Consider the following 25,157-nt stretch of genomic DNA (forward strand, 5'->3'; position numbering starts at 1 on the left):
GATCTCAAATATTTATTATTATTACTCTTTTTTAGATTATCATCAAAATGAAAATACAAAATTAAGGATTTCTTATATTGAGCTACCTTATCCATTAATATAGAATATATCTCTGATCCCTGGTCTGGGAAGAAAGTCTTTAGCTGGTGTGATTAATGAATGCATGTAAGCTTATTTGTTCACCTTGATCAAAAGCCCATCTTAGGTGTTAAACAAAGAACAGATGTGGTGTAAGTTTGTTATTTTGTTTGTTTTTTGGTAGTGTTCTTTATTTGGTTAAAAGGTAGGCTTTTCATCTTTCTTTTTTTTTTTTTTTTTTAATTATTTATTTGTTTATTTCATTTATTTATTTATTTTTGGCTGTGTTGGGTCTTCGTTTCTGTGCGAGGGCTTTCTCTAGTTGCGGCGAGCGGGGGCCACTCTTCATCGCGGTGCGCGGGCCTCTCACTATCGCGGCCTCTCTTGTCGCGGAGCACAGGCTTCAGACGCGCAGGCTCAGCAGTTGTGGCTCACGGGCTTAGTTGCTCCGCGGCATGTGGGATCTTCCCAGACCAGGGCTCGAACCCATGTCCCCTGCATTAGCAGGCAGATTCCCAACCACTGCGCCACCAGGGAAGCCCCATCTTTCTTTATACTGTTCTCAATGCAAGTGGTAGAATCTTGAAATAGAATGCTGTAAATATATAGACAAAAAAATGCACAGTACTGAATTTTTTATAGTTACTTTTCCCTGCCCTTAGAATTTCTAAGGAGACTTTAACTGACCTTGGTACAACACAGCTAAATAATCCCTAAGAGGAGGAGGTAGGTCCTATTTTTCATTCCTCTTTGGCGGACATGAACTTACCATACAAATGGACCTACCATTTTCCAAATTTATGCTCTAAAATCATAAAGACACCCTGTCTTGTCTTCCAGGAAGGCACACAGGATTATTATGAATCTGAGATAATAGGTAAGTACATTCAACCCTATATTAGTAATCCCTAGTTTGCATCTTTCATCAAATTTTCACCATTAAAATTTTCCAGAGAAATAATCTATTATGTTAGTGGTAAACTTACTAGTGTAGGCAGGATCCTGAACATGCCCTTATCTTTATTAAGCACAAGTAATCTCTCAAAAAGGAGCTATGTGGTCACCCTCATTTGTGGTGATTTCTTATCCCCCAGCCCTTTGGTGCTATGTACATCTCACTATTCACTAGTTTTTCTCAAATTTTCTAAGATATTTTGTGAAGAGAGTCATTAATACACAGATATTAAGACCCAGCTTGATTTTCAGAGATGAAAAACCTAATTAGACATTTTGGCTCTTTTTAGCAGTTTAATCCTCTTTAAAAGTGATAATTTCATACATTTTGAGATCTTCAAGGGTAAGCCTTCCATTCCTCAAGGGATAACCCAATGTATGATTCATTTTTATATAAGTTAGTTCTGATATGCCTGAGTGCTCAGTAAACATTAGTATTCATCTTCTACCTTTGTTGGCTTAGTTATAAGTTAAAGTTGACTTTGAAACTAAACATTTTTCCATCTCTACCTCCGTGCCTCTTTATTTTGCATATCTTTTTAAAAAACATATCTGCTAATGGATATAACAATGGAAACCATTTCTTTAGCCTTGCAAGGTTTAAATTTCAAACTCCAAAGAATATTCTCTTTCCCAGAGGTAAATTTGTAGCAGCACAGTAGTCGGTGCCTTATTTTAATGCTGGTGTGTTTTGGTTTTGCTTTTGCATTCTTGGTGCCTTATTACCCACTCAGGATTCTTCCAGTCTTACTCTCTTTTTATTTGTGCCACTAAGGGGTTCTCCTCACTAGCCTCCAGTACATAAACTAGAGATCACAAATTGTCCCACAGGTGTACAATTGACCCTTGAACCACATGGGGGTTAGTGGTGCCAACCCTTCTATGCAGTCGAAAATCTGTGTATGATTTATAGTTGGCCCTCCATATCTGAGGTTCCTCCCTATCTGTGGTTCCATATCTGTGGATTCAACCAACCCCAGATCATATAGTACTATAGTATTTACTATTGAAAAAAATCCACATATCAGTGGATCTGCACAATTCAAACTCATGTTATTCAAGGGTCAGCTGTATTTTGCCTGGTCTTTGTGGTGTCAGTTTTTTTCTCCTTTAATTTCAGTTGGTTCCCAACTTTTTAAAATGAGATATTATATCATTCAGGCTTTGGCTTATCTTGAAAAATTGAAACATCTGAGAACATTGGGCCTGCATATCAACATAACAGTTGGGTAAAGCTGATTAGTTGCCTTCTCTTTACAAAGGCATGTTCTCATTCTCCAATTAGATATGGTTTCCACTTCATCTCTTCTCTTACATCAGCCTGTGAGACTCATTACATTACCTACCAAATCCCTCTAAACATTTGAATTTGTGACCCAGGCCTGTACCTTTCCTTCTTTTCCACACAGGCTCCCACAGGTTCTCATTGACACTAGGGAAGTAGCACATTGAAAAGATGCCTTCTTATTCCTCCTTAGTGTTGGATATAACTTCCTTGCAATTTCAAAACCATCTCTGGTAGTCCAATCCAATATCAAAATCTGGTACTGTAAAGCAGCTTTGAGAAATTCCTTTAACTTGTACAAAGAATCAGTATCTCCATCAGAGGAAAGAATGCTTGCAGCCTGCCTCTTCTTTTTGCTAAGATAGCTTCAGTATGAAAACCCCTGTACTTCAGTACATTTTTTTAAAAAAGAAATACCAAGGTCTGTTTTAGCTGTAAAAGTAGTGGTTTCCTGAGCTTTATAAATGACTGAACTAAAACAAATCAAGCCTGTAGCAGCCATTAGTGATTTCTCTATTCTGAATTGTACAGAATAGAATCTATAACTACTACATGGTTTAGTTAACTTTGTCTAAAACTTCTGAATTGAAGTATTTTCTGAGAAATTCTTTGGTGATAGAAGGAATGATCATTTTTGGACTTCACATGAACTTCATTCAAGTTTGGAGTACTTTCCACCTGAAGTTTCACTATTGACTGGTCAGATTTTTTTGCCTCTCGATGCATTTGATCCTCTGTATGCTTGGCACATGTAACATCAGTACAGTAAGCACACCAAAGCCAATTGAACCTCTGGGAAGCCACTGCAGATCTGATGAAATGTAACTGTATTCCTTTTTCAGTGCAACTTTGATATTCAGTGCAGGTGTTGGCGGGGGGGGGGGGGCGGTGCAGAAGTAAAAACAAAATTAAAAAGGCAAGATGAGAAAAGATAATTCTAGGGCTAAAATAAAAAGAAAAGGACCTTTCTAAGAAGTGAAATCACTAAGATCAGATACCAATGAAGATATTTCATAGGTGCTGTATATTTCGGGTGTTTATAGAATGTTTATACTTAGAAAACCATAAATTGATTATTGTAAAGATGTGAAACAGGTTAGGAAAATCCTAAAGTATTTATGAATCCCAAAGCTTCATAAATGTTGACTTAAATAGCACAGTTCACTTCTGAAGAGATTATTCTTTGAGAAGCAAAAGCAAGTGTGAAGAGAGGAATGTATCTCAGAACTAAAGCACATTGTAGTTGTATTTTAATAACCTGTATCAGAGAGGTGAAAATTTTAGGTTCAGTGATATTTTGTACCACTGTGGATGCCATTTTCTTTGGGACTGTTTTGTCTAATAAGAGAATTGACATCATTTGGCCAGTCTTCCAACAACTGAGCATGATTTGAGCCTTTTCACTTGTTAAATCTTTTTTTTTTTTAATAGAAAACAATAAAAACAATAAAATATAAACAAAAATAGCAGTATAATGAACTCTTCTGTATCCATCATCCAGGTTCAACTCATAGTTAATCTTTTTTTTTTTCTGAGATATACATTTTAAAGTAATAACTAGAATTATGACTTATAACATTATACCAGAACATATAAGATTTTTAGAAATTTCATGTAATGTCTGAAACATTTATATTAACATATTTCCATACAAATAACCCAATGAAAGTTTAGTATTAGTTGTTTTGTTTGTTTGTTTTTTATACTGCAGGTTCTTGTTAGTCATCAATTTTATACACATCAGTGTATACATGTCAATCCCAATTGCCCAATTCAGCACACCACCATCCCCACCCCACCGCAGTTTTCCCTCCTTGGTGTCCATATGTCTGTTCTCTACATCTGTGTCTCAACTTCTGCCCTGCAAACCGGCTCATCTATACCATTTTTCTAGGTTCCACATACATGCGTTAATATACGATATTTGTTTTTCTCTTTCTGACTTACTTCACTCTGTATGACAGTCTCTAGATCTATCCACGTCTCAGCAAATGACTCAATTTCGTTCCTTTTTATGGCTGAGTAATATTCCATTGTATATATGTACCACAACTTCTTTAACCATTCGTCTGTCGATGGGCATTTAGGTTGCTTCCATGACCTGGCTATTGTAAATAGTGCTGCAATGAACATTGGGGCGCATGTGTCTTTTTGAATTATGGTTTTCTCTGGGTATACGCCCAGTAGTGGGATTGCTGGATCATATGGTAAATCTATGTTTAGTTTTTTAAGGAACCTCCATGCTGTTCTCCATAGTGACTGTATCAATTTACATTCCCACCAACAGTGCAAGAGGGTTCCCTTTTCTCCACACCCTCTCCAGCATTTGTTGTTTGTAGATTTTCTGATGATGCCCATTCTAACTGGTGTGAGGTGATACCTCATTGTAGTTTTGATTTGCATTTCTCTAATGATTAGTGATGTTGAGCATCTTTTCATGTGCTTCTTGGCCATCTGTATGTCTTCTTTGGAGAAATGTCTATTTAGGTCTTCTGCCCATTTTTGGATTGGGTTGTTTGTTTCTTTAATATTGAGCTGAATGAGCTGTTTATATATTTTGGAGATTAATCCTTTGTCCATTGATTCGTTTGCAAATATTTTCTCCCATTCTGAGGGTTCTTTTCGTCTTGTTTATGGTTTCCTTTGCTGTGCAAAAGCTTTGAAGTTTCATTAGGTCCCATTTGTTTATTTTTGTTTTTATTTCCATTACTCTAGGAGGTGGATCAAAAAAGATCTTGCTGTGATTGATGTCAAAGAGTGTTCTTCCTATGTTTTCCACTAAGAGTTTTATAGTGTCCGGTCTTACATTTAGGTCTCTAATCCATTTTGAGTTTATTTTTGTGTATGGTGTTAGGGAGTGTTCTAATTTCATTCTTTTACATGTAGCTGTCCAGTTTTCCCAGCACCACTTATTGAAGAGACTGTCTTTTCTCCATTGTATATCCTTGCCTCCTTTGTCATAGATTAGTTGACCATAGGTCCATGGGTTTATCTCTGGGCTTTCTATCCTGTTCCACTGGTCTCTGTTTCTGTTTTTGTGCCAGTACCATATTGTCTTGATTACTGTAGCTTTGTAGTATAGTCTGAAGTCAGGGAGTCTGATTCCTCCAGCTCCGTTTTTTTCCCTCAAGACTGCTTTGGCTATTCGGGGTCTTTTGTGTCTCCATACAAATTTTAAGATGATTTGTTCTAGTTCCGTAAAAAATGCCATTGGTAATTTGATAGGGATTGCATTGAATCTGTAGATTGCTTTGGGTAGTATAGTCATTTTCACAATATTGGTTCTTCCAATCCAAGAACATGGTATATCTCTCCACCTGTTGGTATCATCTTTAATCTCTTTCATCAGTGTCTTATAGTTTTCTGCATACAGGTCTTTTGTCTCCCTAGGTAGGTTTATTCCTAGATATTTTATTCTTTTTGTTGCAATGGTAAATGGGAGTGTTTCCATAATTTCTCTTTCAGATTTTTCATCATTGGTGTATAGGAATGCAAGAGATTGCTGTGCATTAATTATGTATTCTGCAACTTTACCAAATGCATTGATTAGCTCTAGTAGTTTTCTGGTGGCATTTTTAGGATTCTCTATGTATATCATCATGTCATCTGCAAACAGTGACAGTTTTACTTCTTCTTTTCCAATTTGTATTCCTTTTATTTCTGTTTCTTCTCTGATTGCCGTGGCTAGGACTTCCAAAACTATGTTGAATAATCCTGGTGAGAGTGGACATCCTTGTCTCGTTCCTGATCTTAGAGGAAATGCTTCCAGTTTTTCACCATTGAGAATGATGTTTGCTGTGGGTTTGTCGTATATGGCCTTTATTATCTTGAGGTAGGTTCCCTCTATGCCCACTTTCTGGAGAGTTTTTATCATAAATGGGTGTTGAATTTTGTCAGAAGCTTTTTCTGCATCTATTGAGATGATCATGTGGTTTTTCTTCTTCAATTTGTTAATATGGTGTATCACATTGATTGATTTGCATATATTGAAGAATCCTTGCATCCCTGGGATAAATCCCACTTGATCGTGGTGTATGATCCTTTTAATGTGTTGTCAGATTCTGTTTGTTAGTATTCTGTTGAGGATTTTTGCATCTATATTTATCACTGATATTGGTCTGTAATTTTCTTTTTTTGTAGTATCTTTGTCTGGTTTTGGTATCAGGGTGATGGTGGCCTCATAGAATGAGTTTGGGAGTGTTCCTTCCTCTGCAATTTTTTGGAAGAGTTTGAGAAGGATGGGTGTTAGCTCTTCTCTAAATGTTTGATAGAATTCACCTGTGAAGCCATCTGGTCCTGGACTTCTGTTTGTTGGAAGATTTTTAATCACAGTTTCAATTTCATTACTTGTGATTGGTCTGTTCATATTTTCTGTTTCTTCTTGGTTCAGTCTTGGAAGGTTATACCTTTCTAAGAATTTGTCCATTTCTTCCAGGTTGTCCATTTTATTGGCATAGAGTTGCTTGTAGTAGTCTCTTGGGATGTTTTGTATTTCTGCGGTGTCTGTTGTAACTTCTCCTTTTTCATTTCTAATTTTATTGATTTGAGTCCTCTCCCTCTTTTTCTTGATGAGTCTGGCTAATGGCTTATCAATCTTGTTTATCTTCTCAAAGAACCAGCTTTTAGTTTTATTGATCTTTGCTATTGTTTTCTTTGTTTCTATTTCATTTATTTCCGCTCTGATCTTTATGATTTCTTTCCTTCTGCTAACTTTGGGTTTTGTTTGTTCTTCTTTCTCTAGTTCCTTTAGGTGTAAGGTTAGATTGTTTACTTGAGATTTTTCTTGTTTCTTTAGGTAGGCTTGTATAGCTATAAACTTCCCTCTTAGAACTGCTTTTGCTGCATCCCATAGGTTTTGGATCATCGTGTGTTCGTTGTCATTTGTCTCTAGGTATTTTTTGATTTCCTCTTTGATTTCTTCAGTGATCTCTTGGTTATTTAGTAACGTATTGTTTAGCCTCCATGTGTTTGTGTTTTTTACGTTTTTTTCCCTGTAATTGATTTCTAATCTCATAGCATTGTGGTCAGAAAAGATGCTTGATATGATTTCGATTTTCTTAAATTTACTGAGGCTTGATTTGTGACCCAAGATGTGATCTATCCTGGAGAATGTTCCATGCGCACTTGAGAAGAAAGTGTAATCTGCTGTTTTTGGATGGAATGTCCTATAAATATCAATTAAATCTATCTGGTCTATTGTGTCATTTAAAGCTTCTGTTTCCTTATTTATTTTCATTTTGGATGATCTGTCCATTGGTGTAAGTGAGGTGTTAAAGTCCCCCACTATTATTGTGTTACTGTTGATTTCCTTTTTTACAGCTGTTAGCAGTTGCCTTATGTATTGAGGTGCTCCTATGTTGGGTGCATATATATTTATAATTGTTATGTCTTCTTCTTGGATTGATCCCTTGATCGTTATGTAGTGTCCTTCCTTGTCTCTTGTCACATTCTTTATTTTAAAGTCTATTTTATCTGATATGAGTATAGCTACTCCAGCTTTCTTTTGATTTCCATTTGCATGGAATATCTTTTTCCATCCCCTCACCTTCAGTCGGTATGTGTCCCTAGGTCTGAAGTGGGTCTCTTGTAGACAGCATATATATGGGTCTTGTCTTTGTATCCATTCAGCAAGCCTGTGTCTTTTGGTTGGAGCATTTAATCCATTCACGTTTAAGGTAATTATCGATATGTATGTTCCTATTACCATTTTCTTAATTGTTTTGGGTTTGTTTTTGTAGGTCCTTTTCTTCTCTTGTGTTTCCCACTTAGAGAAGTTCCTTTAGCATTTGTTGTAGAGCTGGTTTGGTGGTGCTGAATTCTCTTAGCTTTTGCTTGTCTGTAAAGCTTTTGATTTCTCCATCAAATCTGAATGAGATCCTTGCTGGGTAGAGTAATCTTGGTTGTAGGTTCTTCCCTTTCATCACTTTAAGTATATCATGCCACTCCCTTCTGGCTTGTAGAGTTTCTGCTGAGAAATCAGCTGTTAACCTTACGGGAGTTCCCTTGTATGTTATTTGTCGTCTTTCCCTTGCTGCTGTCAATAATTTTTCTTTGTCTTTAATTTTTGCCAATTTGATTACTATGTGTGTCGGCGTGTTTCTCCTTGGGTTTATCCTGTATGGGACTCGCTGCACTTCCTGGACTTGGGTGGCTATTTCCTTTCCCATGTTAGGGAAGTTTTCGATTATAATCTCTTCAAATATTTTCTCTGGTCCTTTCTCTCTCTCTTCTCCTTCTGGGACCCCTATAATGCGAATGTTGTTGCGTTTAATGTTGTCCCAGAGGTCTCTTAGGCTGTCTTCATTTCTTTTCCTTCTTTTTTCTTTATTCTGTTCCGCAGCAATGAATTCCACCATTCTGTCTTCCAGGTCACTTATCCGTTCTTCTGCCTCAGTTATTCTGCTATTGATTCCTTCTAGTGTAGTTTTCATTTCAGTTATTGTATTGGTCATCTCTGTTTGTTTGTTCTTTAATTCTTCTAGGTCTTTGTTAAACATTTCTTGCATCTTCTCGATCTTTGCCTCCATTCTTATTCTGAGGTCCTGGATCATCTTCACTATCATTATTCTGAATTCTTTTTCTGGAAGGTTGCCTATCTCCACTTCATTTAGTTGTTTTTCTGGGGTTTTATCTTGTTCCTTCATCTGGTATGTAGCCCTCTGCCTTTTCATCTTGTCTATCTTTCTGTGAATGTCGTTAAATCTTATATACCCACCACCTGTGCTTTTGTTGAGACTAGGTTCCTTACACCCTGCTATCACAACCTAGTTAACCTTGGAAAACTCTGCATCTGTTTAGGGAAGCTGTCTGCTTTTGTGAGCCGAGGTAACCCTAAACAGACCCTTTGGGAGCTAAGGTTGCTGGTAAACCCTGTATTCTCATACTATGTATTTCTAACTGTTCTTTATCTTGGCACACAATTCCAAAGTGAATAAAAATGATTCTACCTTATTTACGTTTTGTAGCTTTCAGCTGGTTTTCTGCTTCTGAACACATGCATTCATCACAGTGATGCACTGTGCAGAGATTCTGGGATAAGGCTGTATGTTCTATTGTAGTCTGAAAAGTTAAAGCAACTTAAGGAATAATGATAAGTTTGTGAGCGACAGTACTGAAAAGAGAACTCTGAACTAGGATGCTGCTGTTCCATTTGCTTTGGACCTAAGCAACTCTTACGAATTATGCTCCTTCAGATTTTACCTAGAGGGCAGATCTTTGCCTCCAGATATGATCTCTAGAGGATTATGTAGATATACTTAAAACTTGTTATCTACAAAACCACAGCGGTATACCATTTCACACCTACTCAGATGGCTAAAATGAAAAAGACACAGTAAGTGCTGGAGAAGATATGGAGAAATTGGAACTCTCCTACACTGCTAGTGGGGTTGTAAAGTGGCGCAGCCCCTCTGGAAAACAGTTTGACAGTTCCTCAAAATGTTAAATATAGAGCTACCACATGACCAACACATACTTAAGAGAAATGAAAATATGTCCACACAAAAACTTGTACAAGATTGTTCACAGCAGCACTATTCATCATAGCCAAAAAGTGGAAGCAACCGAAATATCCATCAACTGATGGATAGATACACAAAATGTGGTGCAGCTATACAATGGAATGTTATTCAGCAATAAAATAGAATGACTTACTGATAAATACAACATGCACGAATCTTGAAAATATTATGCTAAGTGGAAGAAGCCAGTCACAAAAGACCCTTATGTTGTATGATTTTATTTATATGAAAAGTTTAGAATAAGCAAATCTATGGATAATATAGTTCAGATTTCCAGGGACTGGGTAGAAAGGGGCACTGAGGAATGAATGCTAATGGATGGGTTTTCCTTGGGGGATAATGGAAATATTCTAAAATTAGCGCTGATGGTTGCACAACTCTGAGAATATGCTAAACCCACTAAATTTTATACTTTAAGTGGGTGGATTTTATGGTATATGAATTACATATCAATAAAATTATTTTTTAAAACTTCATTATCAAACTTAAATTTTGGTAGTGATGATGGTGACTTCATATATTGAATACATGGGGGGGGTGTGTGTGAAAAATACCTTAAAGCAGTATATACCTGGTGCTATTAAAGAATATAACATACTTTTAAGGCTTTTTGCTGTATTTCTGAACATAAAGCAAATATAACACAGTGATTTTATGACAAATTAATTTGATATTAACCAAATGATATTAAGTCATTGTGTTTCAGATTAATTGGGCACAAATGGTATTGCCATAAATGACTATTAGAACTACTGTTACCTAGCCAAAAGAATGTATACTTCTCTTTTTCCCCTCTGATTTTTTTCAGTATCTGTAATCATCATTAGTGTTTTCTGTTACCAAACATTTGGTTTTCTCTGTTACTGAATAAAACTCATTTTCATCACTTACTGATATGCATGTGCTAAAAGAAGAATTTACACCTCATGCCCAGTAACTTGGATTTCCTTAACCTTTCAACTATAATCTTTTTTCTGTGAGTAGTTTAACGCTGAGGCTTTCTGTGTTCTCTACTGGTCTTTTCCCTCCCTCATCACATGGCGATGTTCTGGCTGGTCTCATCCAGAGGCATCAAACACTGAGACTTGAAGTGGGTAACCTGGCCAAACAACTACAGCATGACTACTCCAGTTTTGGTGGGGAAAGGAGTTCCTCATTAATGTTATGTCATTGGAGAGAGGCAGGAAACAGTGGGAAGAAGAGGCCATGGATTTTGGGTATGTGGGGTTGTTGACATAGTGGAAAGGGAGTAGTTGAGTTCAGAAAGGGCTGGATCATGTTTAGGCAGAAAAACAGATTGAGTTGCAAGCAACCACTGCTTCTTTGATCACCATTTTCCATCTCTGTTCGTAACCAACAAATAATATGTAAAAGTATGTATATGTTCCCTTTTGCAGTAACTGATTTTAAAACTGAAACCAGTTTGATAAATGTTTATTGAACATCTCTTTTGTGCCATAGACAATGGTGTGTGCATTGCAGGGTTAGTTATAAAGGAAAACTGAGAACAATCTCTGGGAGAGTGAGATTGCTATCTGGTGGGAAAAAGAAATCACAAATAATCTTCTGACCCTGAAGAGACAGAATTAGGTTTCTCTTTAGAATTGAGTAAATATTAGAACATAGGATTTTTAGTGGCAATAGAAAATACTCTGCCTATTTTCTGATGCATGAAATTCCCTTCACATGGAAACAATGTTTTTATTCTTTAAATTGCAATAATAGATTTAAAATACTTGATAAAGATAATAGATTTATTCCTAGTAAAGTATGCTCAATCAAATATAAGCTTCTAACATCAATTTTTGTTGTGATTCAAGAGAGAAGAGTAGCATCAAAAGATATAAAAAGTATTTTATTAGACTGAGATCCTTGTTATCTTTTGTTGATAGGGAAAACTGTCTCATTCATTCCCAGCTCAAACACAGTGCCACTTCTTGCTATTGACACTCCACATTATTGATAATGTGGACAAATATATCACCTACACTGAAAACCTGGTAAGATTTACCAGATTCTCATTTCTCTGGTTTAATTTGTTTGCAGATGGATAGTGGAGCAGGATTTTGTGTCTGGAGTAGATATTTTTCTGCCAACACAGTGCTGTTTAGCTGGTTTTAAGAACTAGAATGTCATTTACATTTGAAGTGTCTTTAGCTCAACAGTGGATGGGTATTTCAAGTGCTGGGTTATTTGTTAAGTTCTTCCCTCTGCTGGTCTTTTGGGAAATTTAATAGAAACCCCAGCTACCATGTGAGTGAAAATCAGTGAGAAATTATGTTCTCTGCCACAGATGTATACTTTTATGGAAATATGCTATTCGTTTTTCAGGAGAACAAGATCTTCAAACCCTTTCATTATGAATGGGGTTTGGTCTCCTTTCCCTTGAATCAAATGTTTTTCAGCTAAAAATGTGTTATGTGGCTTAAATTTATATTAATAAACATTAATAAATAAGCAAATTTATTAGTAACTCTTCAGAAAGCATACTTTATAATTTTCCGAGATAAGGACATAGTAGCTTTGGAGTCACCTTAAATGATTAATTAGATCCATTCAGATTAGACTGTGTGCTAGTTTGGAGGCTAACTTGAATTTATGTGTACAGTATGGAATTTGCTCAGCCTTTGAAAATAGTTTTTGGATTGATGACACATCTGTACTTTTTGGTCTCCTTACTTGAACTCTGTCTCTTCTCTGACAGTCAGTTATGTTGCTCCTCTATTCTTGCCTTGAAAAAGCTATCTAAAGTTGAGTTCCTCTTCAGAATTTAAGTGGAAAGTAAAAAGTACAGGTCACACACAGAGAGAATTTCACACGGGTATTCAGTGGCATATGAGCCAAGGTTGGTAGCCTTTTGGAATAAAATAGGCAACTGGAAAATCTGATTCTGAATGAGGGCCGTGTACCTTTATGAAAATTACTTTTTAGATGGGAAATTGAGAAGTTTCTGGTCAGTATCTTTTTTGCCATTGGCCCAATTCTGTTCAGGAGTAAGGGGTTTAAATTTTTAGGCTTTTTGGTTCTCTAAGGAATGAGACTTCGGGGAATTCCCTCGTGATCCAGTGGCTAGGACTTGATGTTTTCACTGCTGGTGCCTGGGTTCAGTCCCTGGTTGGGGAACTAAGATCCTGCATGCCACGCAGCGTGGCCAAAAAAAAAAAAAAAGAGAGAGAGACTTCCTTACTGTATGAGAGTAATAACTAGGAAAAACATTATTTAGCTTGAATATGTCCCTAGTAAATATTGATACATGAAAACATTTCATATCAAACTTTCCTACAGGTGGTAACGAAGATTTGTCAAAAATCAAGGATCCAGTGTTTAAGCCAAATTATTCACCAGCCATTTACCAGATGAGTTCTGTAGCCTTGGCGCTGCTCCTTCCGCTGCAGGGTTGATTATAAAGATAAGCCATAGTCCCTGCCCCAAATAAAGGGGAAGGGGCAGTATTGAACAGTTTGGACAAACTAAGTGCTTTACTTGTATTTATTTTGACACTTAATCTCGTAAGTCTATTGCTAGATAGCCCTGTTTTTCTAATGAGGGAATTGCAGCTCAGAGAGGTGAAACCACTTGGCCAGTAATTAATGGATTTGAACCCAAGTCTTTCTGACTCTGAAATTTTACACAAACTGCCCTTCTGAAAGACAGGAATAAGTATAGTCAGGCTAAATATGATGATTGCTAGATCACTGCTATAACAAAGTGCTAATAAGACAGTTCACAAAGAAGAAAAATGCTATCTTATGTGAGGGATCAGTAGAGACTTTGTGAGGGGAATTTAGTTTGACCCTGAGAAGAAAGGAGAGACTTGGAGTTAGGAATCCACTTTTATCATCAGAACACCCTTATCTGAGAGAGACCCCAAATATACATTTTGGGTTTGGGAGAGTTGCCAAGCCCTGTCTTTAAGGTTTGGGTTAGAATTCTAGGGTTCCCAATTCTATTTTTAAGACCCCAGTCTTAACTATAAAGTTTGTAAAGGTGATACAGGAGTGTTTGCTACACCCTATATAGGACCACGATTTGAACTTGTTTTATTGACATCACCCCATTTTCTTCCCTCCCTACCTTTAATTATATTGTGGTGGGAATTTGAGATAGGGTGTCTTCAGGCTGATGTGGAAATAGTTCTATCCCTTCAACTTCAAGTTTGTACCAGGTGGCTGCTGAATGATTGGAAATCATTGACTTAGCTTGGAGACTCCAGACTTTGATAAAATGCTCATTCTTTTAGACAGTGTCCTGTAGTTTGGGAAATAACTCCTAAAAGTGTAAGAGGGAAGGGAATGACTGGGCATGGGGAGATTTTCCAGGCTTATGAGGTGGCTAGAGAAAAGACAGCAGAAATGAGAAAAACATATCATTCTATTTAAATCTTGGCTAGAGACCCTGTTAAGTGTTTGGGGCAGGAAAAAACTAGGTTTATGGTCTAAAATAATCATACAATAGTCCTGACAGGCTCTTTCTCTCTGCCCCATTCTCCTTGGAAGGAGGAAATTGGAGCTCCTCCATCTTGAAGTGATTTTTATAAAAATCTTAATTCTGAGCAGCCAGCCTCAGTAAAACAATTTTGCCATCTCTTGGTTACTTGAACGCCCCCAAAATAAAGGTAAATGAAAATAAGACTAACTGCTTTTAGACCACAGTGGTCTTTCCTAAAGTTCTGTAACCATTTTTCCTAAAGGAATGGAGATGGTTCCATTTATCTAGAAGGGATTATTACTGTGTCAGTCTGTGTGTATGTACACATACATGTTTTGTATAGGTGCTTCCCTTCTCCCCAACCCTTTTAGAGTTGATGGCTTTATCCCTGATTGTTCAGTATAATAGTTTGCACCTTCACTAAGAGAGCTTGTGTAGTAATGCTTGCTTTATTTTTTTTTTTCTCTTCCATTCTTGTTTTATTTTTTACTTTTTTTTTCTTTGTGATGTGACATTTTCAGCTGATGTATTGAAAGCAAATCCTTCTAATTTGGGAGCCCAGATCACAAGAGTGAGTTTTTCTACTAGTGTCTTTAGCTGTGTATCTTTTTTTGTGTGTGTCTTTCTACCCTTTTCCCCTCCCAATTCAAAAAGATTCAAAACACATTTCATAAATATTAGATAAGAAAATTCCTCTGTCTGTTGAACATCATGCCTTTCCAACAAAGCAATGTCCACTTTATGTTGGGTCAGATTCCTTTTCCCAATGCTATTGTAAAAGCATAGGTTAATGTATGTGTTTTGGTTTGTTTGCTTTTATATTATCTAGTATGTTGAAAATAATTTTAGTTATGTCTTCATTGCAGATAGATGTGTCTGGAGTCTGTCATCAGTGTGTCATAACGTTGCTGTTTTTGTTTTGTTTTAAGGAAAATTATATATAGTAGCTTCTGAGAATAAAAGACCCATTCTTTTATCAGGATTTTAAGTAATACTTTGACTTGTCTCTACTCTCCCATCTCATTCCCTGGATGTTCCTCTCAGGGCCATGAAGGAATGAAAAGCCACACATATTACTCTCTTAATTTCAGCAGACTGACCAGATGAAAGTGGTCAGACTGGTGAGCTCTGAACATGCAAGCATTGGAAGATGGTTTGTTTGATTAGTTAGCAAGAAAATTGTTCATGATGAAAAGAATAGCACCTTTTTATGGTGAAATAAAAGTATGCTTTCTATTAGTCCGAATGATTCAGATAACCTCCCCATGTAAGCTGTACATTGCTTTTTAAGATCTTACACCTGGGTAATTTTCTATACTAGCTTAACCCCTTTCTGTTCTCTTTGGCTTGTGTTATTACAATTTAACTCATGTTCTATTTGTCTAGTTTTGCATCCTGGAAGAGCAGGTGATTAAATAGTCCCTTTTCTTTTCTCCTAGTGTTCTTTTCTCCTAGTGTTGCTTGTTGCTTCTGAAATTATTTAATTTTGCCCAATAAAGCAAATGGTATGCTGTCCTAATTATGAATGCAGATACTCCAAGTGCTTTACCCAAAGTAATCAGCCATTGTGTTTTCAATTACCATAAGAGAGTATAACAATGTATTCTACGCTAGTGCTATAACCATTGATTATGGGTAAATATTCTGAAAGCCTTGCTTTCAGGATCCGCAAGTTATTCTAAATCACCCACTCCCTGTTCCTTTCTTTTGTTACCCAGAGATTGAAAGATCTCAAGCAGAGAGAGTTTGCTCGAAATGTCTCTTCAAGATCCCGCAAAGATGAGAAGAAGCAGGAGAAAGCCCTACGGCGGCTCCACGAGTTGGCAGAGCAAAGAAAACAAGCTGAATGGTGAGGACATTTTCTCTCCGAGGATTCTACAAATAATTATAACCCTTAAGATTTACAAATTATAATCCTTTTTTTAAAAAATTGAGGTATAATTGACATATAATCCTTCAGTTTTTCTATTCTTTTTTTTTTTTAATTTTATTTATTTATTTTTGGCTGCATTGGGTCTTCATTGCTACGCGTGGGGCTTTCTCTAGTTGCGGCGACCGGGGGCTACTCTTTGTTGCGGTGCGCAGGCTTCTCATTGAGGTGGCTTCTCTTGTTGCGGAGCGCGGGCTTCAGTAGCTGTGGCGCGCAGGCTCAGTAGTTGTGGCTTGCAGGCTCTAGAGCGCAGGCTCAGTAGTTGTGCATGGGCTTAGTTGCTCCGCGGCATGTGGGATCTTCCCGGACCAGGGCTGCTCGAACCCATGTCCCCTGCATTGGCAGGCGGATTTTTAACCACTGCGCCACCAGGGAAGCCCTGGGACATATTCTAATACGTGTTTTTCTTCGGTAGTGAATGTTTTATTATTTATTTATTTATTTATTTTTTGGCCACGCTGTGCAGCATTAGTTCTGTTTTAGAAATAAACAGTTAAAAGATGACCAAGTAATCTCTTGGGAGAATAAAAGAAGGTTTTGACCCACCATCAGGTCTTTCATTGTCCTAGTTGTAATGCGTGACCCCATAGTGTTATTGAAGTAGCGTGGCAAAGACTAAGCAAAAGGTCAAAATAAATTTTTTAAAATTCAATGTAAGGGTTTCTTTGCCATGGGATAGGTTTTGTAACACAGTGAGAGTATCTCTTGCTACCCAAATCTTGTGGGTTCCATCCTGCAATAATAAGAGTTCAGATAGCAAAGGGGATACTATATTATCCAAATATATTTGGTCCCTGAGTTTAGGGCAGCTAGTAGCTAGGGTTTAGATTAAAAGGACTTCATCCAAATAATTCTCTTCAGTTCTTGAGTTTGACTTGAGAGATACCTGTATAATCCACACACTGTAAAAATTTCAGACATGACAGGAGTTTAAAACACTGGCTTTGAGGTTCCTTGGTGCTTCTGTTTTCAAAGCTGAGAAGGTCCTTGGTAGAATTATGATCACTGTATGGAATGCCCAGAAAGTATCACAAAACCAAAGCTGATGCTTGGGCATGGTGCCAGGAGATAGGCACAGACTCTTAGTTTCTATAACAGACATACTAACCTAACCACAAACCATCATAGCGTAGCACAGTGGAGGTTTCTGACTGTGTTCAACTCAGGGAATAGGCACGTTTTTAAAAATTGAAATTTGAAAGCACAGAAGAAATTGAGGGTTTTTTGGTTTTGTTTTGTTTTTTAGCTGTATGAGATACAGTTGATCCTTGAACAATGTGGAGGTTAGGGGTGCCAGTGACCCCCCAGCCCCCACACACACTCACACACCCACACAGTCAAAGATCTGTGTATAATTTTGTAGTCAACCCTCCGTATTTGTGGTTCCACATCCACGGATTCAACCAACCGCAGATTGTGTGATATGTATTTATTGAAAAAAAAATCTGTGCATAAGTGGGCCCTCGCAGTTCAAACCTGCAAACCTGTATTCAAGGGTGAACTGTGCAACCTTTGTGAATAGATGTTTAGCCATATGTTTGATAGCATACTGATGGGTAGGATGATACAATAAGAATTAAGAATGGATACAGGACAGGTGGGCTGTACCAGACGGTAATGATAGTGTATTCGAATTGAGAGGTAAACCTCAGTTTTTATATTTTAGACAGCTAAGGAAGAAACAGCAGTAACTGGCTATCCCTGTGAATGTAGCTTGGTAGATTAGTAGTGTGAGACTTTGCCTAACCTCACTGAGGAAGTTCCTTTTGTTAGCACAGGGCTGGGGAATGACCACCACTCAGTGTCTTTAAGATCTGCCTGTGATGAATGGTCAAGCATAAGGGATTAGTATCATATAAGAAGTATAAGGGACTTCCCTGGTGGTCCAGTGGTTAAGACTCCATGCTTCCACTGCAGGGGGTGCGTATTTGATCCCTGGTCGGGGAACTAAGATCCTACATGCTGCGTGGGGGGGCCAAAAATAAAAAAAAGGAGAAGTATGAAATGTTCCCTAAACCTGTTTTTTTTGTTTTTCATTTTTCTAAACCATTGTGTAGTGCGCCCGGAAGTGGTCCCATGTTCAGACCAACCACAGTGGCTGTAGATGAAGAAGGTGGAGATGATGATAAAGAAGAATCAGCAACAAACAGTGGCACAAGTGCCACTGCCACTTGTGGCCTGGGATCTGAATTCTCCACAGATAAAGGAGGCCCTTTCACTGCAGTACAAATCACTAATACCACTGGACTGACACAGTCTCCTGGGCTAGCCTCTCAAGGCATCAGCTTTGGCATTAAGAATAATCTGGGGACCCCATTGCAAAAATTGGGAGTGTCATTTTCCTTTGCCAAGAAGGCTCCTGTCAAACTTGAATCAATAGCATCAGTTTTCAAGGACCATGCAGAGGAAGGGACCTCTGAAGATGGAACAAAAGCTGATGAGAAGGGTACAGACCAAGGACTGCAGAAGATGGGAGACTCCGATGGTAGCAGTAATCTCGATGGTAAAAAAGAGGATGAAGACCCTCAGGACGGAGGGTCCCTTGCCTCAACATTATCTAAGTTAAAAAGAATGAAGCGAGAAGAAGGGGCTGGGGCTGCAGAGCCAGAGTATTACCACTACATCCCCCCAGCACACTGCAAAGTAAAACCTAATTTTCCTTTCCTACTCTTTATGAGAGCCAGTGAACAAATGGAAGGTGATAATAGTACACACCCAAAGAATGCCCTAGACAGCAAAAAAAGTAGTTCTCCCAAGCCTAAAGGCTGCATCAAGGTGGCAGCAAGCCAAGGAGCAGAAAAGACAGTTGGTGAAGTCTCTGAACAGCAGATGGAAACCAGTGTGGCTGAGCCCTCAGAGCCTGAAAGCAAAGCTGAGACAAAGAAGGCCTCAGGAGGGGATGTAAGTGAGCATAGTTTAGAGAGTCAGAGTCAGAAGGATTCAGAGATCCAAATGTGTGAGTCTAATCCTCCTAAAGAAATCTCTCAGGCCACTCCAGCAGGGAAAGAAAGCCAGGAGGGACCCAAACATCCTACTGGTCCCTTCTTTCCAGTTTTAAGCAAAGATGAAAGCACTGCCCTCCAGTGGCCATCAGAACTACTAATTTTCACGAAGGCAGAACCCTCCATTTCTTACAGTTGTAATCCTTTGTACTTTGACTTCAAGCTTTCAAGGAACAAAGATGCCAGAGCTAAAGGGACAGAAAAACCAAAGGATATAGGAGGCTCCTCAAAGGACCATCTCCAAAGCCTTGATCCTAGTGAGGCAAATAAAAGCAAGGAGGAGGGAGAGAATGTAGAACATTCTTCAGGAGGCAGAATAGATGCACCTGCTTCAGGGTCTGCCTGTAGCGGCCTGAATAAGCAGGAGCCTGGGGGTAGCCATGGGTCAGAGACAGAAGACACAGGGAGAAGCCTTCCTAGCAAGAAAGAACGATCTGGGAAGTCCCACCGACACAAAAAGAAGAAGAAGCACAAAAAATCCAGCAAACACAAACGGAAACACAAGCCTGACCCAGAAGAGAAAAGCTCTAAGGCAGAGTCTGGGGAGAAGTCTAAGAAGCGCAAGAAGCGAAAACGAAAGAAGAATAAGTCATCAGCCCCAGCAGATTCTGAACGGGGGCCCAAACCAGAACCCCCTGGTAGTGGTAGCCCTGCACCACCAAGAAGACGGCGGCGAGCCCAAGATGATTCCCAGCGGAGATCCATTCCAGCTGAAGAAGGGAGCAGTGGCAAGAAGGATGAAGGTGGAGGCGGTGGCAGCTCCCAAGATCATGGTGGGAGGAAACACAAAGGTGAACCTCCAACTTCATCCTGCCAGCAAAGAGCTAGCAGCAAATGGAGCAGCCGATCCAGCCATCGAAGTCGACCCAGTAGTGGAGATGAGGATAGTGATGATGCTTCATCACGCCGGCTGCACCAGAAGTCTCCATCCCAATACAGTGAGGAGGAGGAGGAGGAAGAGGAGGAAGAAGAGTCGGGCAGTGAGCATTCCCGTAGCCGCTCACGGTCTGGCCGGCACCATTCCTCTCGCCGTTCCTCCCGGCGTTCTTACTCAAGTAGCTCAGATGCTTCTTCAGACCAGAGCTGCTATAGTAGACAACACAGTTACTCTGATGACAGCTATAGTGATTATAGTGACCGATCACGAAGGCACTCCAAGCGCTCCCACGACTCTGATGACTCAGACTATACCAGTTCCAAGCACTGGTCCAAGCGGCACAAATATTCATCTTCTGATGACGACTATAGCCTCAGTTGCAGCCAGTCCCGAAGCCGATCTCGGAGTCATACTAGGGAGCGCTCAAGATCCAGGGGCCGCAGCCGCAGCAGCAGTTGTAGTCGCAGCCGGAGCAAACGGAGAAGCCGCAGCACCACAGCCCACAGCTGGCAGCGGAGTCGGAGCTATAGCCGGGACCGCAGCCGCAGCACCCGGAGCCCTTCACAGAGATCAGGCTCCAGGAAGGGATCGTGGGGTCACGAGAGCCCTGAGGAGAGGCGTTCTGGTCGTCGAGACTTCATTCGCTCTAAAATCTACCGCTCCCAGTCTCCCCACTATTTCCGATCAGGCCGAGGAGAAGGTTCCGGGGAGAAGAAGAAAGAAGATGGCAGAGGAGATGATGGTAAAGGGATAGGCCCACCCTCCCAGAACAGCAACACTGGCCCAGGAAGAGGGTCAGAAGGTGACTGCAGCCCTGAAGACAAGAACTCTGTCACTGCCAAACTGCTACTGGAGAAGATCCAGTCAAGGAAAGTGGAGAGGAAACCCAGTGTGAGTGAGGAGGTGCTGGCCACCCCTAATAAAGCCGGGCTCAAGCTCAAGGACCCTCCACAAGGTTATTTTGGGCCCAAGCTCCCCCCTTCTCTTGGCAATAAGCCTGTCCTTCCACTGATAGGGAAGCTCCCAGCTACCCGAAAGCCCAACACCAAGAAATGTGAAGAGTCTGGTTTAGAAAGGGGGGAAGAGCAAGAGCAGTCAGAGACAGAAGAAGGGCCTCCAGGGAATAGTGATGCCCCATTTGGACATCAGTTCTCCTCAGAGGAAACAGCTGGCCCCTTATCAGACCCACCCCCAGAAGAGCCAAAGTCTGAAGAAGCTACTGCTGATCACCCTGTGGCTCCGTTAGGCACCCCAGTGCACTCTGACTGCTATCCTGGGGACCCATCCATCTCCCATAACTACCTCCCTGACCCCAGTGATGGGGACACCCTCGAGTCCCTGGATAGTGGCAGTCAACCAGGCCCTGTGGAATCCAGCTTGCTGCCTATAGCGTCAGACCTTGAGCACTTCCCCAGTTATGCACCTCCCAGTGGGGAGCCTAGTATTGAGTCAGCTGATGGGGTTGAGGATGCTTCCCTAGCCCCACTGGAAAGCCAGCCCATCACCTTCACTCCCGAGGAGATGGAGAAGTACAGCAAGCTCCAGCAGGCCGCGCAGCAACACATCCAGCAGCAGCTTCTGGCCAAGCAAGTAAAGGCCTTTCCCGCCTCGGCTGCCCTGGCCCCAGCCACTCCAGCCTTGCAGCCCATCCACATTCAGCAGCCGGCCACAGCCTCTGCCACCTCCATCACAACTGTTCAGCATGCCATCCTACAACATCATGCCGCAGCAGCTGCTGCTGCCATTGGCATTCACCCCCACCCTCATCCCCAGCCACTTGCCCAAGTACATCATATTCCCCAGCCCCACCTGACCCCCATTTCCTTGTCCCACCTCACTCACTCAATCATCCCTGGCCATCCTGCCACCTTTCTAGCTAGCCATCCCATCCATATCATTCCCGCCTCAGCCATCCATCCTGGGCCCTTTACCTTCCACCCTGTTCCACATGCTGCCCTCTACCCTACCCTACTTGCCCCGCGGCCTGCTGCAGCAGCTGCCACTGCCCTCCACCTTCACCCACTACTTCACCCTATCTTCTCAGGTCAGGACCTGCAGCACCCCCCCAGCCATGGAACATGAGTTGGGGGATAGGAGCCCAGGTAGGGCCAGGGAAGGTGACCCATAAATCTTCCCTTGGGGTGTTGAGCCATTAATACCAGCAAGTAGAAGCTGGAATGGGCAGTGTCTGACAGCCAAAGAGTTGAGTTTTGGCTTGCAGGGGTGGTTTTAGATTTGAGGTTTGCTTTGGGTTTACTATCAGGGATTTTTTTCCCTTTTCCCCTTTCTGTTTGTCCCTCTCTCTCCTGTGTTTCTAAGCTTGGGAACACCAGTAAGTGCTACCCACCCCTCTTTGGCAACATCTCCAAACTGCTGAGTTTAGATACTCCCCTCCTCTCTCTACTTTCTATCCTCTGCACTTGTCTATAAATTTTAAAACATTTTCCTCCTCTCTGGCTGGAGGGTTTTCCATCTGGTCCTGCTTTATCAGTGTCTTTGACCTTGGTGACCTTATTTATCCCGGGTGAAGTGGAAAGGGAGTCTGACCTGGAACCAGGTGCCACTCAGGCTGTCATTCGATCCACTTCCCACACAAACAGCCACGCATTTGGCACTGTTGTCCTCGTGTCCCTCATCCCAGAAGAGACATCTGCATATCCCAGAAAAGAAGATCCTATCATGAATAGAAGCTATGTGGAACATAGAGTCGCCCATGTGCTTCCCCAGAGAGGAGCTCATGTGTCTGAAGGGTGTATTTTCTTCTGTCATGTTGATGTTTCCTTCTTAATTTATAGGATTTTTTAATGTAAAAAATTGCACTGAACTCTATAAACGTAAATGCTGCTTTTTGTAGCTCATATAAAAAAGGTTCCATATTTGTAGTATACTGCAATAATATTTTTTACATCCAGCTCTTTAAGTGATCCTTGTTCTGGTGGCTTTGTGTAAATATGTTTGCCCTAGTTGAATTAAGAAACTTTAAAGGTTATAAAATGAAAACAAAAAAATAAAGTATTTGTTTTCTGCTAGATGCAAAAATGATTAAGCATGTATATTTTATCAAGCTCATGTATTTTTTGAAGTTATGAACTATAAAAATGTTAAAACAGAAAAAGGAACGTTGTTTAACATTCTTTGCAGAGACAAAATTTGCAGTAAGTGGTGCCCCCAGCACTAGACTTTTTGAACTAATGGGCAGCAGTCAGCTGGGGGTGTCAGAGGGATACTCAGTTACGACAGAGTCTCCCTTGCGTGCTTTGCTGTTTTATACAGAGAAACAGGTGTGCCCCACAGAGGAGGAGGAGAGAGATTCAAGAGCTTTATACTCTGGAAGCAGTGAGATTCAGTATGATTGTCCTGGGGGATTCCTGGGTTTCCGGGGTGCCTGTCCCAGGCAGTCCATTTGCCTTCCTAGTACTTAGCCCCCTCTGACAAAATTTTTTAATGTGCCTTTTGGGTTGGCTAGAAACTGAAGTAGAAGTAGACTGGAGGATGGTAGAGTTGGGACAGTTTTTCCTCTTCCACTTACTGGGAGGTGAGCACATTTATAGATTCTGCAGATTGTTTTGCTTCATAGTTTCCATGCCTTCTACCCAGCTTAGTTTAAGCAGTAAAGATACCTTTTTTCTTTTCTCCCATGACACTTATCAGGGGAAGTACCACCTCAATTCCTCTTCCTCCTCTTCTTGCGTTTCACCCGGCTCGCAGACCTAGTTAATACACTGACCCAAAGGTGTTTATATTGTAGGTCTCATCTTCTTTGGTGTAGTTAGTACTTCCCTGTTTGGCATATCCCTACCTATTCCTGTGGCTAGAATTGGTTGGGTGGTCACCTGACAGGAAAAACAAGCCCTTCTTACGTGGGCCAGGGCTCTGTTCTGCCTTTCTTCTTCAATTTCCAAAAGAGAAAGGCTTTGAGTTTATGACAAGCAAGTGCTGGGCAAACGAGACTCTTGACAGCCTTCTGCCTGTTCAGTGCTCCTCATCTGATTCAGAAGCATCGCTTTTTTGATAACTAGCACTGGAAAATGAAATCATCTATTTGAAGTGAAGGGACTCATTTTTCTTTGCTTTCAGGCCATGTAAATATTTAAATAATACAGTATTAACATTTTTGTGCTGCTTCCCATTAGCTTGTAGATTGAGCCATACTCTGGCTGCCTCTCTGCCTTCCTGGAGGCAGTTTCCTTTAATTTCCAGAATAGTGATTTTAAAACTAAAAAAAAAAAAAAAAAAAAGAAAGAAATAACCTATCCTTACTTACAAGCATAACAGATTGTATTTAACTTTATCACATATGATAGAGATATATATGCTGTAAAATTAGGGAAAGGAACTTTCTAATAAACCAATGATTTGTGGAAACTTAGAGTCTGTCGTGATTGTTGCCCCATCCACTCAAGTGGGGAAGGGATGGAGGGAGTTATGGTTTACAAATAACATCTTGTTTGAAGTGATCATAGATTCTTATGAACCATATGATGTTTAGACTGTGCTTCTCAAAGCTCAGCCTGCCCAAGTAGAGGGGAAAGCTTATGCTATGGGAGGAAGTAATGGTTACGTTTCTCTCAGTCTTATGTAGTTGTCTTGGAATGTGCACCTCCTTTCCACCCTTCCCCAGATTCTTTGTTTTTTTGCCTTGCTGAGCGGCATGCGGGGTCTTAGTTCCCGGACCAGGGATTGAACCCGTGCCCCCCTGCAGTGGAAGCGAGGAGTCATAACCACTGGACCACCAGGGAAGCCCACCAGATTCTCTTCTATTTCTATCCTTTTGCTCATTTTAGATGTACAATCTGTGTGTAGTAGAATGTATGGCAAATAGGTGCTCACTAAATGTGTTTGGAATTTCTAGCTTTGATTTTTGGGATTTTGGATGGACTTCAGGGCAATGAGTTGAGACACCTGCCTGGCCTTTGCCCTCTAGATGGAGTTTTGTATACCAGAACCAGTCCTGAATTATTCTCCTCAACACTTTAATACCACTACAGTGCTTGAGAGCTACCTGGCAAAAGGAAGTATGTCCTAATTGTTACTGAGCAGATAAAAGCCTCTATCTGCTCTTCTGTATGGAAAAGTCTCAAAA

General features: G+C 40.3%; 1 protein-coding gene across 5 annotated transcripts in view; it reads left to right on the forward strand.

Annotated features, from left to right (window-relative positions):
• The window catches only part of GPATCH8 (G-patch domain containing 8), a 103,188-nt gene extending 78,761 nt beyond the window's left edge, over positions 1–24,427 (forward strand). For all 5 annotated transcript variants that reach the window (XM_061175354.1, XM_061175355.1, XM_061175357.1 and 2 more), the window contains 2 exons: positions 15,984–16,114; positions 18,253–24,427. In XM_061175354.1, coding sequence (XP_061031337.1) covers positions 15,984–16,114; positions 18,253–22,156 — 4,035 coding nt within the window. In that variant the 3' untranslated portion in view covers positions 22,157–24,427. The remainder of the gene's footprint in view (positions 1–15,983; positions 16,115–18,252) is intronic.
• Positions 24,428–25,157: the final 730 nt, after the last annotated feature.

Source organism: Eubalaena glacialis, chromosome 19 (genome assembly GCF_028564815.1).
Source record: "Eubalaena glacialis isolate mEubGla1 chromosome 19, mEubGla1.1.hap2.+ XY, whole genome shotgun sequence".
Lineage (NCBI taxonomy): Eukaryota > Metazoa > Chordata > Mammalia > Artiodactyla > Balaenidae > Eubalaena > Eubalaena glacialis.